Source organism: Embiotoca jacksoni, unplaced genomic scaffold, assembly GCF_022577435.1.
Source record: "Embiotoca jacksoni isolate LCO1_2020_lvr unplaced genomic scaffold, fEmbJac1.0.p SCAF_30, whole genome shotgun sequence".
Classification (NCBI taxonomy): Eukaryota; Metazoa; Chordata; class Actinopteri; family Embiotocidae; genus Embiotoca; species Embiotoca jacksoni.
The window spans coordinates 4,816,678-4,834,868 of record NW_027185382.1 but is presented as its reverse complement, the minus strand read 5'-3'; the positions used below and the strand labels follow the sequence as shown (position 1 = coordinate 4,834,868).

Below are 18,191 nucleotides of genomic sequence, written 5' to 3'. Positions count from 1 at the left end.
TATAAAAAAAACAGATTTCAAGAACAAGAACAAAATACTAAAATATTTCATAATAAACAAGAAAAAGGCTCAGTTCAAGCCATATTGGCCATGTAAGGATGAATGAGAATGACCTTTTGAATTGTTGTACTACAACATAGCAAATAGGAGGCAGCATTTATGGTTAAAAATAAGATGATACTTGAATTTATATTGATTGTGATATTGATTAATCTGGAAAGAACAAGAAAATATTTTTTTAGGAGACAATTGCATCTCATTCCAGTCACTGCATGTCTTTGTGGGGTTTTGTGTTTCTTTGACACATAAAGATGCAGAAAGACTTTCTACTGTTCATATGAGATTCCCCTGAATTCACCTTTACGCTGACGTAATGAGACAGGAATACAGGTGTGCCAGACAGCGCCTATTAATTACAATGCATCCTCTCTTCACTGGCAGAAGACAGAGTTGCAGATTGTTGGTCAGATCATGTAAGTACATTATTTTGTTTTCTGTCATTAGACAGGTTTTGTAAAGGTAATGAAGCTTTTAGATGAAATGTTTAAAACATGAACAGTTTTGAAAGTATTTAGCAGACTTGACGATATTCTTTTTTTTTCTTGAAGTTAGTTGTACTTAATTAATGTAACAAATCTGGAATATTTTCCATTTAATTTCAGTACAGCTGCCTAAAAGCAATCAGATGGACACAGCAGTGAACCAAATGCTACTTTTCCTCAGAATTTACACTGAAGTTTTCCTTTTTTTTTTAAATTTAAAAATGTGTTACTGCATAAAGAAATACTTTTATATTTACTGAAAGACTGGATGCTCTTTATTAAAAAAGCTCTCAGAAACAGTAAAACCAAACCAACTTGTTTGTTTTTAAAAGGTTCATAGTGGCAAGATATATATTTTGTACCATATACTAAACTTTCACACCTGTAATTTTCCTTGCATGTAATCAAACTGGTTTAACTGAAATGTAAAAAGGCACCTCCCTGTTTTCTTTCATTTGGTAGTGTATCACAGAGGGATTATCTGTCCCAAACACCAACACTGACAGAAATGTTCAGCAGCAGTTCAGGTAAGACGCACAGTTTTGTATTGATTCTCCGTTGTTGAGAAGCAATAAAACTGTCTCATTCTTTTGAGTTGATTCAAGTGAAAATCGTGTAAAAATGTGGTAAATTTTGAATTTTTTACTTGAAACAAAACTTAATTTTTCTTTGTCTTCTGATTGGTGCTGCTGCAGACAGCCACCCCTCAGGCTACAACCTGGACCCCCAGCCAGGGGACCGCTGTGGAGGAGATCTGCCCCATGGAGAAGATGACCATAGCGATGGTCGCCGTGAAGGAGATCGACGCCATGGAGAAGACGACCATAGAGATGGTCGTCGTGAAGGAGATCGGCGCCATGGAGAAGACGACCCTAGAGATGGTCGCCGTGGAGGAGATCGGCGCCATGGAGAAGACGACCATAGAGATGGTCGCCGTGAAGGAGATCGGCGCCATGGAGAAGACGACCATAGCGATGGTCGCCGTGAAGGAGATCGGCGCCATGGAGAAGACGACCCTAGAGATGGTCGCCGTGAAGGAGATCGGCGCCATGGAGAAGACGACCCTAGAGATGGTCGCCGTGAAGGAGATCGGCGCCATGGAGAAGACGACCATAGCGATGGTCGCCGTGAAGGAGATCGGCGCCATGGAGAAGACGACCCTAGAGATGGTCGCCGTGAAGGAGATCGGCGCCATGGAGAAGACGACCCTAGAGATGGTCGCCGTGAAGGAGATCGGCGCCATGGAGAAGACGACCATAGCGATGGTCGCCGTGAAGGAGATCGGCGCCATGGAGAAGACGACCCTAGAGATGGTCGCCGTGAAGGAGATCGGCGCCATGGAGAAGACGACCGTAGAGGCCGGAACCACAGTGGCAGTGGTAGCAGTGGCAGCGATAGTGATGGCGGTCATGGGAAACACGGCCGCAAACACAAGAACAAGCATGGTCATGGTCACGGTCATGGCCATGGGCGTGGCCATGGGCGTGGTCACGGAAGAGGGGGCGGACACTGGTAGAAAAGTGAGTGCAGGTGAGACGCAAAGATCATTAAAGATCCTGAGAACATTTTTGAATATTAAACAACAACAATAATACCTAAAGAGATTTTTTTCAACTTCGTTTGTCACATTAAATATTTAGAACTGAATAAAAAAATCTGAAGTCAAGTTTTTCAGGGGCTTTAAAGCTCGCTGCGGTTTCCTGCTGTATTACATATCATTGTATTTTTGTCTTATTTTGTTTTTCAGGTAGCAGACACACCACCCAGCAGGAGAGTACTCCCCCTATGATAGAAACTTTAAAAGATAAAATACCTCAACGCATTTTGCATTCTACTCATATTAAGCACATTGTTAGTTCAGTGTTTTGTTTTCCCATTGGAGCAGCTTTTGTGAAGTACAATGACACCAAACCAAGCCGAGAGGATGGCTGCAGGGCACCAAACGGGTTAAAGCTGTATGACTACAATTACATGCAATAAAATGTTCTGAAGACAGGATCAGCAACCACTGTATTTTAGAGTGTGCTTTATTTACACAGAAACTGAATATATTCTTTAGCAATAAAACGATTTAAAGTGTGACAGGGAACAACTTCTCATTGGTTATCATATGTGATTAATTGTTTCTATTAAAGCTGTTTAATTTCAAACTGATAGGAGTACATTCTCAAATTCAACACTTTTCTGAGTGTGCTTCTCTGAGACTAAAGAAAAGTGGCTGACATGAAAGCCGAGCAGGGAAACATTGACGTAACCCTCTCACCTCTGCTCATGTTTTCATGTACACAGAATCTCTTCAACCTGCGCAGTAAACATGTCGAGTGACAAGGTCGTCCTGTTGAACAGGTGTCTGATACGTGTAATTTTCTCACTGACTCAGAGAGAAAATGATTTATATTTTTGTGTACAAATCCCACATTCTTCATAAAAGAGAAGCAACAGATCAGTGGGTTGCAACTCTGCTTTTATTTTACATAAACATGAGAACATTTACGCCTGAGGAAGACTGTTGGTGGTTGAAACACTGTCACGTCATTGAAGACTAAAAGAAGTACACAGAAAAAATAATCCTGAGATGAACGGATGAAGTAACAGTCAGAGCAACCATTTTGGATGCATCTGATCTCGAGATAACATTTACATTATTTCTACCTTTGGATCACAGTGATTCCACTAATTATTGCAAAATGTTATCTAACTGTCAGAAGGTCCACTCGTCATTACAATCTCGGTTGCAACGCAGATTCACACGTGTTGCGATGTTGTGAAATGACACAGATTCTTCAGATTACATGCTGTGGCTCTGAGAGAAGTTACATTCGTCCAGTATTAAAATTCAAACAACCTGACATTCATTTTCACCTGATTCACCAGCAGCACATTTTGGGTCCACGTTCAGTCAGATTGCAGTGAGAAAACTTTGTGTATTCATATAACATAATCATAATCATTGTCAATGAAAGGCAGCTCCTTGTATTGAGTCTCCACCTCCAAGCAGAGCTGCAGAGCCTGAGCCACGATATCCTCCGAAATCCTTTGAGCAAAGTTCAGTATCGGTCTGCTGGCTGGAGGATGATCCGATGAAACATCATCAGTTGAACTTACAGAACATCGACTCTCGTTCACGTCCCTCAGAAACTGCTCTGTTTCGTCTTCTCTACGTTTGTCGATGACAGCGTCCTTTGGTTTGGCCAAACAGGCCCAAAACCTGAATCTCGACATGTTACATCCCATTGCACCAGAAGAGACACCAGAAGAGCAGGCGACTTTTCAGCAACAACAGCATTTCATCATAATTTCTATATCTGCAGAAAAGAACAAAAAAATCATAACGATATTGATCTGTTTTCCCCCAAACAAGGGCTGTTTACCCACTTTAAAGAAACATCATCGCCTGCAAGGTTGTGTATTTAATCCTTTACCCTCTGCTCTGTGCTGCAGCTCCTCTCTGGTTAATTTATGGTTTCCAACCGTTCAGAGCTGCTGATAAACAGGCAGCTGAACCAGTTTCCTCCTGCTGCTGCTTGGTGGGAGGAGCAGATCACTTGAAACCACCCAAAACACACAATTGTACTCCTCAAATGATCTTAATTTCACAATTTAATGAGGAGAAAAGAGCCATTAAAATATCTATTGAAAGATTTGTTTTTCCTAAAAGTGCACAGTCAGTGTGTCTTTGGGTTTTTAATTGTATTTTTGCAGTTTTGGAGAAAAGGTTTCTCTGTTAGACCAATTAAGATATTCAAATGGGTATGTAAAAGGTCATCCATGGGTCAGCTATTTTATACCAACAGGTTTTTTTTTTTTTAATTTTTTTTTTAAGTGGTTTATGTTTTTTTAAATCCCAGTCAATATTTAAGAATCTTGAAAGTCCTCCTACCTCTTTAAATCTCACTTCTAGAAAAAAAAGATGTTTTGCAGCCAATCATAAAGTCCTGAGGCGCGGGGACACTCTCATTTCAGACGGCGTCACTGACCTCCTTTCTTCCCTCCAGGATGCTCCTCTTGCTCTGCCTGACCGTCTTCTTCTCTGCGGGTTTTTCCATGGAGATGAAGCAGACCTCCAAGCTGCTGGCGGAGAGCGGAGAGCAGTGCTCGGCCTGCGACTTCCGGGAGCACAGCAAGCAAATGAGGCTCCACAGCATCAAGTCGCAGATCCTCAGCATCCTACGGCTCGAACAGGCGCCCAACATCAGCCGGGACATGATCCGCCAGCTGCTCCCGAAGGCACCTCCTCTGACGCAGCTCCTGGACCAGTACGACCCGCGGGTGGAGGACGAGGACCACGCAACGATGGAGACCATCATCACCATTGCTACCAAGCGTAACTAACCCGAATCAAAACATTTTTTTAAAAATTTTCTTTCATTTTATTCTATATATTTTCTGAAAGACAAAAAAAAAAAAAAAAAATCGAAGTTCGTGCGTAAATTCTGTGCGTAAAGGTTGTTTCCAAACTGTATACAGGACTTTGGAAAGCTGCATCTGAAAAATATAAATATTATATATTATATTACATAATATAACAATGCAGATATATAACTTTTGCAGACATTCTGTTGAATTTATAGTCTGCCATTTAAAACTAACTCTAGCTGGGATGTTTAACTGAGAGCTTAAGTAATAGAAAAAGAGCATAACAGACCACAAACCAATACAATTTTACCTTTTTAAAGTACCCACTTACACATCTAAAAAGAATGACAGGCCAATTACAAGGGGACATCTTGAGGTGCAAAAGAAAGACAACAAAGAGTAACATCCAAAAGAAAAACCCATTAGGATTCATAGCATACTATAAATCAAACCATCCCTCTCAAGATACTTCATCATAGGAAAAAGGGAAAAGCTTATATTGAGGGGGGGTGGTAGAGGAAAGGTCAGGGGGTCACCAAAATAATTAGGGTTCTTCATCTAGAAATCACAAATATCTACAGCAAATTTCATACCTATCTTTGCTGTAGTTTTTTGGACATTTGTTGGACAGAAAACAGCCAGAAGTTTAACCCCAAATGTTTGTATGTAATAAGAAAATTCAACATTATGTCTGGATTATTTCTTCCAGCCAATCCAATTTCCCAGGACGAGTTGTCCTCCTGCTGTCTGTTCAGCCTGAGTCCAAAGATCCAGCCCAAAAACATCCTGAGTGCTCAGCTGTGGGTCCACCTGCGACCTGCCGACATGGTCACCACCATCTTCCTGCAGATCTCCCGCCTCAAACCCGGGAAGGAAGGAAACAACACCCGGGTCCGGGTCCGCTCCCTGAAGATCGACACTGACGTCGGCGCCGGCTCCTGGCAGAGCATTGACATCAAGTCTCTGCTGCAGGCTTGGCTGCGTCAACCAGAAACCAACTACGGCATAGAGATCAACGCCTTCGACTCCAAAGGAGAAGACTTGGCTGTCACCTCAGCAGAGCCTGGGGAGGAAGGACTGGTGAGTGCAAATCAACGTCTTATCACCATAAACCCTCATGCTTTCTGGTATTTAATATCTCCTGTCGAAACTTTGTCACTTGGTTCAAACATTTCTAAAATTAGACTAAAGGGACAAAGGGACAAGCAACAGTACTGAGGTACTTGTAGTTGGACCAGTTATTATACATTCAATTGAAGTTAAATTATTCAAGCTATACCCAAAAAAACGAGTTTCTGTCTCGGATTTTTGCTTCCAAAAACAAGCTGTCAAGCTCAAGAACTTGTAATATTTCTCATAAGGAAGACCTGTAGTCGAGCTTTTTTCACTGCCTCCGTCATTGTCAATACATTTTTGATTCCTTTCCAGCAACCATTCATCGAGGTGAAGATCCTCGACAGCCCCAAGAGATCCCGTCGCGACTCGGGCCTCAACTGCGACGAGGAGTCTGCAGAGACACGCTGCTGTCGCTACCCGCTCACCGTTGACTTTGAGGAGTTCGGCTGGGACTGGATCATCGCGCCCAAACGCTACAGAGCCAACTACTGCTCAGGAGAGTGTGAGTTCATGCACCTGCAGCAGTATCCGCACGCACACCTGGTGAACAAGGCCAACCCACGGGGCAGTGCGGGGCCCTGCTGCACGCCCACCAAGATGTCGCCCATCAACATGCTCTACTTCAACCGCAAGGAGCAGATCATCTACGGAAAGATCCCGTCCATGGTGGTCGACCACTGTGGCTGCTCCTGAGGACGCCCTGGGGTCCAGCAGGGTGATCATAGAAGTGACGCAAACCTTTAATATATTGAAAAAAAAAAATCTAAATTTGGCACAGTAGTTTCAGCAAAGAAACCAATAAAATATCATCCATAAGACAGATGGAAGAAGTTCTTTCAAGAAATGGACTCCTAAATTTATTCTTTAGTTTTGTAGTTTTAATTTTTACCCAATAAATAGATGCATTTAAACCATTAAGTAAGATATGAGACCCAACACGATGGAAACAGGAGATATTACTGTGAGGAACCAATTACATGTTGCAAAAGCAATCACAAAAATTCTGAATGTAATGTTGCAAAAATGCATTTTTTTTTTTACATTTTGAGAGGATTTAATGAAATCCTGAAGTTTAGCACTTTGTACTTAGATGGAATCTGGACTCTAATTTGAAATCAGCCAATCGGATGCACAGATGTCAGGATTTTTTCTTGAACATTATTTTGCCACATGAAACGAGACTTAAAGGCAATGTGATAGATAGATACTTAGATGGATAGATATAAAGGCTCCTGTCGCTTCCTGTCTTCCTGTGCCCTGATTTAAGCTTTAATCAAAGTAAACCCTGCGGGGCATCTTCCACATGCGTTTTATTTTTGAAAAACATGAACTGAATGACTCCCCGTCCCAGCGTCTCTTGGAAACTCCTCGCTGTGATCAGTTCTCAGCAACAGAGAGGTGCATTTTTTAAGGACGTTGTTGCACGTGTTGGGATTTGATTCACTTCCTGTTACAGTCAAAGTGGTGCAGCATCTAGTGGACATTAGATGAACTGCAGCTAAAGGCACAGCAATGCTGACTATAAAGTTGAGCTGTGGTGTGTGGTAGTTGCTGGTCACACTGGTTTTTCTCTTTATAAAAGGTGCATTGAATTGGTTCGGTAATATTAAGCAATTGTTTTTAGCCCAAAGGAGAAACTATAACCTCAAACCTTCTTCCACGGTGCGGAAATCTCAAAAGAATCAAAATCAACAGTTTTCTACAGGTTGTTTAAAAACTGGAAATCATTCCTGACTGGTACCGTAGCGTACAAACAGCCTGGGATCAGCCACTATGACAGTGAGAGCAGACAGTGATCTCAGAGGGAGGCTTCATCTCAATTTGGAGCCAAGTGCAGCTGTCCTGACTGTTGTTGTGCTTCATGGGGGTTTCTGACACAAAACGCTTTGTTCTGCTGTAGGAACAGAATGTCCTCGACTGACACAGTTTCATCAGTGTAGAAAACATCAGGCCATGTTGCTGCATTTGTGGTTCTGAAAGTGAGAAGGAGATGGAGATGTTGGATGTAGGGACGACATGTACTTCACATATCCATTTATTACCCCACAGAGTGAACACGAGTTCTTACTGCTTAAGTTACAGCTACTTTAAAAATACATTTAATAAGTCTATTAAATGCAACACAGTGTTAAAGACTAAACTAGTATACTCCAACCACAATGGCTTGTGATGCTCTTAAAAAAGTCACTGTCTGCTTGTGTCACATTTCATATGTCTGAGTTACCATTTCTTCCAAAAGACACATTTCCCCTCTAAACAAAGCTCCATGTAAACAACTCTTTTGAGGTAAAACAGTTGAAGTTTAGGGACCAATGAATAATTTTAAATGTACTGTAAAAGTCTCAACTTTACAATGAAGAGCTTTGAGGAGAGATTTCACCCGTCACTATTAATTTGTAAAAACTACATTATAATTAATAATTAATAACTACATTATAATTTACTTTATTATGTTTTATCGAGAAAACTCTATGTTCTTGGGTACATTTGTAAGTTGTTATGATTTTTATTATTGTTGATTAATAGTTATGTTATTTAGATTTGTTTTTACTGAAACAAATATTGAGTTTCCTTCATATTGATTAACCTGAACTATATATATATACATATATATATATATACAGCGTGGGAAAAACATTTAGTTTTATGACCATTAAAAATAAAAACCCCATCACAAGAGACAGAAGTCAATATATTACAAGTTTTTAACTTCAAACTTCACAGATTATTTGATTTGAAAACATGTTTGCGACTGAAAAGGTTTAAGGGATTTTTCACAAAAAAAGACATCGAAATTAAAAAAAAAAATGGAAGCAGACTTCTTTTACTCTTCTTGTGTAAATCCCATTAATGATAATTAATGATATTATTAATTATTATAACAAAAAATAATCGGTAAAAGAAGAACTGACAAGTATCATTATTATTTTTGTAATTTCAAACCACTTTAGCCTGTTAATGGTTAAAGTTGTATTTTCCAATTATAAACAGTAGTTTGTGGAAATTATTTTCACGTCTTATTTTGCAAACATTTTACAACATAATGAACAAACTGACGTTTCACAATAAATTAGGTTTCAGTTTCAGAGTTAGCGTTTCCTTACTTTCTCTTTCTTTGAAAACACGTGGTCAGTGGAGGCTGTTCTGTGGACTGTCTTCCCTCCCTCAAAAAAACAAACATTATTTTGCTTTTAAAAATGTAAAATGTATTTTAGATTTATCACAACTCTGTTAAAGTCTATAAAAGGACACAACACGTTTTCTCACTTGATCTTGTGCACATTCGAGGGTATTTAAGTAAAACTAGTCCTTGTGCAAAGTTGTTATTGTGGGCACCCCTGCTCACTTGACAGAAGAGCCACCAGGCCGTCGCTCTGATTGGCTATCACAAAGGAAAGGGCGGGACGTATGGTGAATCCTCAGCGGTGAGTGGCTGTTTCCGTAGAGTCAGCCGGACCACATCAGTAGAAACAGGTCGTGTTGCTGCCTGGCAGATTTGTGGCACGTTTAAGTAAAACGAACTTTTATTTAAAAAAACAAACACTTTTGCGTTCCTGTGAGAGGTTGTACACGTCTCCTCAAAATAAAAGGTAAGTGTTATGGCTTCCTTTCTCGTGTAGTGGCGTTATTTAGTCCAGATCTCTTGATTGCCCAACTTGGCTTCACGAGGACTGCAGGAACACTTCGAGGAATGATTTGTGGAGGTTAATGCAGCTTACAGCCTGCAGCTGTCAGTTCAACCACAATGATCCTGCAGCAGGTTTTAGTTGTGCGTCGACGCCCACCACTAAAGGTCCAAAATAGAAAAGCATTAACGATAACTTGTCGTAAATGTGGTATTACGAGTTCATATGTAATAACAGGTCAATCATATGTATGCCGGACGATGAACTAATGCATCAACATGTAGACAAGGCGTTGAGTCTAATTCTATTAAATACGACTGTATGGCATCAGGATGGAAATCCTTAAAAAGCCAAATATCTGAAAGGAGTTTGGTTGATGAGAAAACCGTGTAATGCGCAATTGGGTTTTGTGTTACAGCTGATTAGTGAAACTGTCATTATAACGTAAGATATGAAACAAATCAGTATTTTGTGTTTTATTATTGTCAGTGACTCTTTTATTCTCGTGGGGGAAATGAAACCTATGATCCTCCTGCTTCCATCTTTGGAAGCTAATAATAAAAAAAATAATATTAATGTTGAGTTTATATGATGAAAATACGGTTTGATGCTGCATTTGTCTCACTTAGCTGAAGAGTGTTATATTAACCAGCTGTAATTAATCTGTGACTCTCTTCAGCTGTTAAAATGCACAAATAAGTCCTTTATTTTTTATTTTCTATCAAAACAGAGAGTCAATGTGTTTTAAACACAAGTTTAAACTTGTTGGACTTGAACACACCTACAAATTACTCCTGCATTCAGCTTCATCGGCCCGGATCCCTGGATTAGTTTCTGATGAAAATAGGAGTCATGGAGTCAGCACTTCTAATTTCCTCTTTTCTTTTCTTGTAAGCAAGCAGCAGGTTTGGTGCAGTGAGTGAGGAGAGGCCTTGCTAAAGCTTGAGAAAAGCTCCCTGACCTTTGAACTCTGACTTTCTGATGGATGGAGAAACAAGAGACTGCAGAGATTATTTAGTCAGATTTTCAAATTACTGCGTTATTGTTATCCTTTTATGGTTATTTATCTAATATGAGAATTGAATTCTGCTCCCTTCAAACAAGCCCTCAGAAGGTTTTAAAAAGTGGTGAATTACATTTACAATAGCTGTTGATATCATGTAATTTTTCTTCTTTGCTGCTGGAGACAGTTACGTCAGTATGCTGCACATTTATTTTAGATTCTACGTGTTATTAAAACGGTCTTTAATGTAACTGAAACACAGCAGAAACCATCGATCTGTTTGAGGTGTCTCCCATCAAATGACAAACATCCCACTCCGCTTATGTTCAAGAGATTGTTTTCGAAAATGATTATTTATATCTGAAAAGTAATTACCAGTTTGAACCCTGAATCCTCATGAAGCTGCTCTTGTCCACCAGAAGATGGCGCAGTGGGGCCAGCTTCAGATGTTGGACTGCAAGTACCTGGAGCAGGTGGACCAGCTGTACGACGACTCCTTCCCCATGGACATCCGACAGTACCTGAGCAAGTGGATCGAGAGCATCGACTGGTAAGAAGTCACGTGATTGATGGGTTGCTCATATGCGCTTTACATTTATAGAGTAAAGAATTTATTTAACAATTAATACTGTGAGTATTTGTTAGTATTACTGTGTCTCTGTCTCGGCCTCCTCAGGGACACGGTGGCGTTTCAGGACTCGCTGGCCACCGTCCGGTTCCACGACCTCCTCGCTCAGCTGGACGACCAGCACAGCCGCTTCACTCTGGAGAACAACTTCCTGCTGCAGCACAACATCCGCAAGATCAAGAGGAACCTGCAGGTCAGATCCTGGAGCGAACACTCCATCCAGACCACATTCAAGTTTAAGATCCTAACTGGAGGGTGACTGTCTCTCCAGGATCGGTTTCAGGAAGATCCCGTCCACATGGCCATGATCATCTCCAGAAACCTGAAGGAGGAGCAGAAGATTTTGGCCAACGCAAAGAGCACTGAGGTAAAACCTGCAGGACCGACTTTAAAATATATTTTTATCCATGGGTCCGTTTCTTTGCATCTCCCTTGAAGAGACTTTAGAATTTAAGTAGAATAACAACCATAAATTGTATAATTGCAATTCTTTTATCCTTATTATGATTATGATTTTTGTCAGGAAAAAAATCCTTTTAATTGAATTCCTTTGATTTCTTGGTACATTCATATTGATTGAATGTGCTCAGTCTATAAAGTTTTATTCTTTGATTCCAATAAACTTTATTTAGAGAGACCAGACAAAGTACAGCTGAGCAATAAAGAAGACTGAAGTTTTCTGTCATATTTGCATGATCAATGAATTAAAATGAAGCGTGACCTTCTGCAGCAGGAGGGTGAGGGCGCGGTGTCGGCCATGGTGGTGGAGAAACAGAAGCTGGACAACAAAGTGAAGGAGATGAAGGACAGAGTGCAGGTGAAACGAAACAAACACGACTGATGTTCAGTCGGACACAGATGGAGGTTCTGCTGGAGCATTGATCATTAATGGATTCAGATGATTTGTCTTTGCAGGTGGTCGATCAGAACATAAAGAACCTGGAGGACCAGCAGGACGAGTACGACTTCAAGATCAACACGCTGAAGAACAGAGGTGAGAACATCAGATACTTCCCTCCTCTGTAGGAGTGTGTGATGATTCCCTGACAAGCTGCTCATGAGATGGAAGACAAAGGTCCTTCGTTAAGGTGTGTAAGGAAAGCTCGTGTGTTTCTTCCTCTACAGAGAATGAGGTGAACGGCATGACGGCGAAGGAGCTGGAGAAAGAGAAGTTGACGATCGCGAGGATGTGCTTAGAACTGAAAGCCAATCGTCAGGTGAGCAGAGCGGGGAGGCGTTAGCGGTCCGTCCTGGGTGATCCCGTCAGAAGTGTTGACGTGATGTCACCTGTGCTGACAGGATGTGGTGATCCAGCTGACCGACCTGCTGAACGCCACTCAGGCGTTACTGTCGGACCTGATCTCCGAGGAGCTGCCGGAGTGGAAGCAGCGGCAGCAGATCGCCTGCATCGGCGGTCCTCCCAACGCCTGCGTGGACCAGCTGCAGAACTGGTGAGACACCAGAGGGGACAGGATCCATCTTACTGTCCTCTGTGGGATTACATGTCTTCCTCCTCTGTTCTACATCTTTTCTCCTCATTTTCGCCCACTACATTTTTGTCCTTCTCTTCCTCTTGCTCCCCCCATTCTTCTTCATCTTCCTCCTCTCCCTCCTCGTGCTTTTCTTCATCCTTCTGATTGTCTTCCCTCCTCCTCCTCCTCCTCCTCCTCCTCCTGCTGCAGGTTCACGGCCGTAGCGGAGAGCCTCCAGCAGGTCCGTCAGCACCTGAAGAAGCTGCAAGAGTTGGAGCAGAAGTTCACGTACGAATGCGACCCCTTCACGCAGAAGAAAGCTTTACTGGAGTCCCGAGCTCTGGAGCTCCTCAAGAACCTGCTCTCCAAGTGAGGAACCCCTCACACACGAGTTATTGATCATTTTATTACTGACCGTCAGTCACCATTATTATCTGTGTGTGTAGCTCTCTGGTCGTAGAGCGGCAGCCCTGCATGCCCACCCACCCTCAGAGACCCCTGGTGTTGAAAACAGGCGTCCAGTTTACCGTCAAACTCCGGTAAGAAACATGCAAAAATCAAACTAAAATATCTCTGGTTTCAGCTGGTAAATGTATTTTTGCTTAATGAAATGAAAGTGCAGAGACTCAATGAGAAGTTGTTTACCTGCAGATCAGTTTCTGTTTCAGTCGAGTTGATCACGCTTGCTTTTTGTTCAGGTTTCTGGTGAAGCTGCAGGAGTTCAACTACCAACTCAAAGTCAAGGCTGTGTTTGATAAGTAAGCTCATCTCTCGGTCTCAGATGTTTGTTTTCTGCTTCAAATCTCATGACCTGCATGATTTGTAACCGACAACGTGGTTCTTCTTCTCCTCAGGGATGTAACAGAGAAGAAAGGGTACGTCTGGAAACCACTTCCACACATTTAAACACACTTTGTGATAAGTTAAAAGGAAGGATCACATTGGCACTAAATGTTAAACGTGTGATAGTTAAAGACTCCTGATTGATTGACTCCGATGCTCCGTCTGAAATCAGGTTTCGGAAGTTCAACATTTTGGGAACGAACACCAAAGTCATGAACATGGAGGAGTCGAACGGCAGCCTGGCAGCAGAGTTCAGACATCTGGTGAGGCCTCGGTTATATTACCCGACATACCTGCGTGGGTATTTTTGGATTGAACATTAAGGCCTTCAGTTCCCGTGGGTTTAATTTGGTTATTATGGAGTGGATAAGTCATTTCACAGTAGGATTTAAGAACTTGCATGAAGACAGGAGGATGTTGTTTTTTTTTTACAGGATTTTTCAATAAAGGGTTGAGATAATTATCTCATGATGAGAAAGGGTGAAAATAATTAACTCTATGACCAGTTTTCAAAACAAAAAACAAACTTCATTTTGTTCTTCGCGCAGCAACTGAAAGAGCAGAAAGTCGCCGGCAACAGAACAAACGAGGTGAGAGCCTTTATGATTTTGGAAAGTGTTAAATTACAATTTAAAAAGGTGCTAAAAGTTTAAAATTTAACCTGCAGATCCTGAATTTAAATTAAATATGGTATTTGTGTTCCTACTGTGAGAGTTTTGTGCCGTTTCATTGTGTGTTGCAGTATTGTGTGATGTAGGTGTGTGTGTGTCTGTTCAGGGTCCTCTGATCGTCACTGAGGAGCTTCACTCGCTCAGCTTCGAGTCCGAGATGCAGCTCAATCAGTCCGGCCTCGACATCAAACTGGATGTGAGACGACACCAACAAATGTAGAAATAAGTTCTGGTCGAAGAGGCTGAGTTCTCGTTGCTTACTCGTGTGTTGTTGTTGTTGTTGTTGTTGTTGTAGGCCATGTCTCTGCCGGTTGTTGTGATCTCTAACGTCTGCCAGCTGCCCAGCGGCTGGGCCTCCATCCTCTGGTACAACATGCTCACCACAGAGCCCAAGGTGACGACAGGTTTCACATTTCCTCCCGTCCGTGTCGCTGCTCCGTTGTTAATGGACTCGTCTGTTTTCCAGAACCTGAAGTTCTTCATCTCCCCTCCTCTGGCGAAGTGGTCTCAGCTGTCCGAGGTCCTGAGCTGGCAGTTCTCCTCGGTCACCAAGCGAGGCCTGAGCCAGGAGCAGCTCAACATGCTCGCCGACAAACTGCTCGGTCAGAGCACACAAACACAAACACACAACCAGAGCCAAGACGAGCAGTATGCAGATAAACACACATTACATCAGGGCAACTGTTAGTTTTATGACATTTAAGGTCACAAATTGTCTTAAAAATCCTCAAATTTCTGTTTTCTGAATTCGGGATTGGAACCAAACTGCTAATTGTCTGATAGTTGTTGATATTTCAGCGTGGACCAAAATGCCCGACTGACCAAAAAAGTCCTCTAAAGTCTCCAGCTCTAAAGTAATGACGTCAGCCTGTGAAAGGACTGCAGATACTTTTACTCTGCTTTACTGACGCGAGTGTGTTTCTGTGTAGGGTCCAAAGCCCAGAGGAACCCGGAGGGACAAATTCCCTGGACCAAGTTCTGCAAGGTGAGCCACCGTCCCTCTGCAGAGGAGCTTCTCTTCCCTCCAGTCCAGCTGCTTTTATTCAAGCTGAACTCAAAGCCTCTCTTTCGTCCACATGCAGGGCGCCAACGAGAAATCGTTCCCCTTCTGGTTGTGGATCGAAGGAATCCTGGATCTGATCAAAAGACACCTGCTGTCCCTGTGGAACGACGGGTGGGTGCTGCTGTGACGCTGCTGTAAAACCCTCCAGGGTGCATTTGGACTAAAGAAGTGTCTGTTTGTTGTGTCTGCGTGCAGCTCCATCATGGGCTTCATCAGTAAGGAGAGGGAGAAGTGTCTGCTCAGCGACAAGTGTCCGGGCACCTTCCTGCTCCGGTTCAGCGAGAGCAGCCGGGAGGGAGCGATCACCTTCACCTGGATCGAGCACGACGTGCACGGTAGAGTGATGGCAGCCGCTTCCGCCTCAACGTACCGACCGACCGGTACCTTTTCATGGCAGCATCACAGACACATCGTTCGTGCAGGAGAAACACAGAATCAGAAATTATTATAAATTATTCTATGTGCACAAAAATAATAAAACAGCAGAAGCACTTAGAAACAAATATTTGTGTTTAATTTGGGTTCTTGAGCAGCTCACTTCATGTGGAAATAAAACTCAGGTGCTGATGTTGATCAGGAGATGTAACTTCCTCATGAAGGTTGCTGCTTCCTCCTGCTGCGTGCATCACTGTGCTGCGTTCAACAGGAACAAACTCTGAATTTATTTATCGATCTTCGTTCAGTATTTTCTCCAAATTGCTTCAAATTTTACCACAAAAATCCAAAATGAATGCCCGACTTGAAAATGTTTTTGTGTCCAGTCTGGAGCTTCATGTGGTCCTGTTTTATTTGATGTGCTCCATGTTTCCAGGTGTAAAACTGAAATCTATTTCCTATAAATATCATTAAAATAACACTGATTCACACCGATTAATCTCCTGTCTGATTAGCAGCAAACAGCTGATGTGTCTCCGTGTCCTCCCAGACAAGCCGGTCTATCACTCGGTGGAGCCGTACACCAAGAAGGAGCTGTCCGCCGTCTCGCTGCCCGACATCATCCGCACCTACAAGGTGATGGCGGCCGAAAACATCCCGGAGAACCCGCTCCGCTTCCTCTACCCAAACAACCCCAAAGACAAGGCCTTCGGGAAGTACTACCCCAAACCCTCAGAGAGTAAGACGCCGTTTCATTCACGCAGCAAAGATCAAAATATTTATGCGCAGAGCTTCATCACATTTTTGAACTGACTCGCAGCTCCGGAGCCGATGGACGTGGAGAACAACGTCAAGAGCGGCTACATGAAGACGGAGCTCATATCCGTGTCAGAAGTGTAAGCAGACATATTCACCACAGACAAAGTGAAGTGATACATGTGATTGATGAGACTGAGCAGAGTGAATGTTCCTCCGGTACAGACATCCGTCCAGGCTGCAGGACAACATGATGCCCATGTCTCCTGACGACTACAAAGCACTGGAGCAGTACGTCAGCCCCAGAGACATCGACGCTGTGGTGAGTGATCTGAAGCTGCTGCTTTAAAAACCTGCAAACTCAGAGGCTGCGGTTCATCCTGGAACCAGAACCAGAACCCGTCCGGTCCAGTCTGTCTGACGTCTGTCTGTGTTTCTTCCCGCTCGGTTTTCAGACCAATAATCTGATGGGATTGGGACAGTTTGACGTTCAGGTAGATGCAGCAACTTCACACTGCATGTATTTACCCAGCATGCATTAGAACAAAAAAAAAAAGCATGGCCTCTAACTTAAAGGGACACGCCACTGATTTCTGATTTCACCTGGGCTCTCCTTTGACAGAAAATGAACACCGAAGAGAGAAAGTCATAATTCATATTGTGTATAAAAATACAACAGTAGTAGGTGTTTTCTTTGTACACACACACACAATATACAGGAAAACAGGCAAGATACACAGTGCTGGTCAGGAGGACAGGAGACTGTCTCTGTATGGAGTCTCACACGCCCTCCATGGTGCCGAGATCAGGGCTCGCATTTTGGACCTAGTTTAGACTGGTTTTAGGCCTGGCTTTAGACTGGTCTAGGACCTAGTTTTGGACCTGGCTTTAGACTGGTGTAGGATCTGGTTTTGTGCATGGCTTTAGACTGGTGTAGGACCTGGTTTTGGACCTGGTTTCTGACTATGTCCCTCTTTCCTCCACAGCTACTCAGCTTCTGTGTCGTCTTCCTTTGTTAAAATAGTAATTTGTGTTTTCAGATGAGTGCAGAATTTCCAGATGAAAACTGAAGAGCCGTCGTCTGAACTTCATCCTCCTCCTCCTCCTCATTCTCTACTATCCCTCAGAGGTTGTCTGGTCTCTCGATTGATCTTGTGATTGACTTTTGGATTGTGGGTTTGGAGGACCGTGACCTTTCAGAAACTCCGTGGAACCAAATCTTCCACCCACCTGTCACTTTGCTTGTACATATTTCAGTTTTTCTAAAATGTGAAAGTGAAGCTCTTTCTGTAAAACAGAGCCATGTAAGAATGTGATTGCAAGGCCTCTGAGTAGCAACAATACTATGAAAGCACACTGATTCATAGGAAACTATTAATATACGGTTTTGTGTACGAGCGAAAAGTTGAACCTTTTATTTAAAAAAACAACAACTTTAAACTTCAGCAATTACACCTGCTAACGATTGTTTGATGGATGTTGTTTGGAAATGAAGCAGGGATGAAATGTCTCCTTCGTGGAGTTGTTCAAGTGGAAGCAGGTGAAATGCTGCAGGGGGGCGGGGCCACAACCTCATTAGTAATGTCAAAATGAGGCTCAATCTAAACCTGACATTAAGAAATATGATAAATGCCTTAAATAAAGGTAGATATGAAAACAAATATTTTGACTTTATATTTGTATTTAATATCTGCTCAATACTTTACGGTTGAATGATGTTTAATTATGCCTGTAAATATT

At 42.4% G+C, this 18,191-nt stretch overlaps 3 protein-coding genes across 7 annotated transcripts; all 3 read left to right on the top strand.

Annotated features, from left to right (window-relative positions):
• The first annotated feature begins 424 nt into the window (after positions 1-424).
• On the top strand, positions 425-2,547 carry LOC138206931 (A-kinase anchor protein 5-like). 2 transcript variants are annotated; one of them, XM_069163803.1, is made up of 4 exons: positions 425-473; positions 1,005-1,069; positions 1,238-2,072; positions 2,290-2,547. In XM_069163803.1, exons 3-4 carry the CDS (start codon positions 1,304-1,306, stop codon positions 2,520-2,522), a joined length of 1,002 nt encoding a protein of 333 aa, XP_069019904.1. In that variant the 5' UTR covers positions 425-473; positions 1,005-1,069; positions 1,238-1,303; the 3' UTR covers positions 2,523-2,547. The 2 variants fall into 2 exon arrangements, with proteins under 2 accessions (XP_069019904.1, XP_069019905.1); XM_069163804.1 differs by having other exon boundaries at positions 1,238-2,062; positions 2,290-2,420.
• A 1,676-nt stretch (positions 2,548-4,223) lies between these two features.
• On the top strand, positions 4,224-7,261 carry LOC138206930 (growth/differentiation factor 8-like). 2 transcript variants are annotated; one of them, XM_069163801.1, is made up of 4 exons: positions 4,224-4,292; positions 4,538-4,866; positions 5,608-5,978; positions 6,327-7,261. In XM_069163801.1, exons 2-4 carry the CDS (start codon positions 4,539-4,541, stop codon positions 6,705-6,707), a joined length of 1,080 nt encoding a protein of 359 aa, XP_069019902.1. In that variant the 5' UTR covers positions 4,224-4,292; position 4,538; the 3' UTR covers positions 6,708-7,261. The 2 variants fall into 2 exon arrangements, with proteins under 2 accessions (XP_069019902.1, XP_069019903.1); XM_069163802.1 differs by lacking the exon at positions 4,224-4,292 and having other exon boundaries at positions 4,502-4,866.
• Positions 7,262-7,406: 145 nt separating this feature from the next.
• Positions 7,407-18,114, top strand: stat1a (signal transducer and activator of transcription 1a). Of its 3 annotated transcripts, none has more exons than XM_069163795.1 (25): positions 7,407-9,604; positions 11,066-11,193; positions 11,320-11,464; positions 11,543-11,638; positions 12,002-12,088; positions 12,187-12,265; positions 12,397-12,488; positions 12,571-12,722; positions 12,954-13,112; positions 13,190-13,282; positions 13,442-13,501; positions 13,598-13,618; positions 13,759-13,849; positions 14,135-14,176; positions 14,364-14,453; positions 14,553-14,651; positions 14,724-14,859; positions 15,187-15,242; positions 15,340-15,431; positions 15,516-15,655; positions 16,246-16,434; positions 16,516-16,591; positions 16,677-16,773; positions 16,907-16,945; positions 17,492-18,114. In XM_069163795.1, the coding sequence occupies exons 2-25, from the start codon at positions 11,066-11,068 to the stop codon at positions 17,519-17,521; spliced, it is 2,289 nt and encodes a 762-aa protein (XP_069019896.1). In that variant the 5' UTR covers positions 7,407-9,604; the 3' UTR covers positions 17,522-18,114. The 3 variants fall into 3 exon arrangements, with proteins under 3 accessions (XP_069019896.1, XP_069019895.1, XP_069019897.1); XM_069163794.1 differs by having other exon boundaries at positions 11,063-11,193; XM_069163796.1 differs by lacking the exon at positions 16,907-16,945 and having other exon boundaries at positions 11,063-11,193.
• Positions 18,115-18,191: the final 77 nt, after the last annotated feature.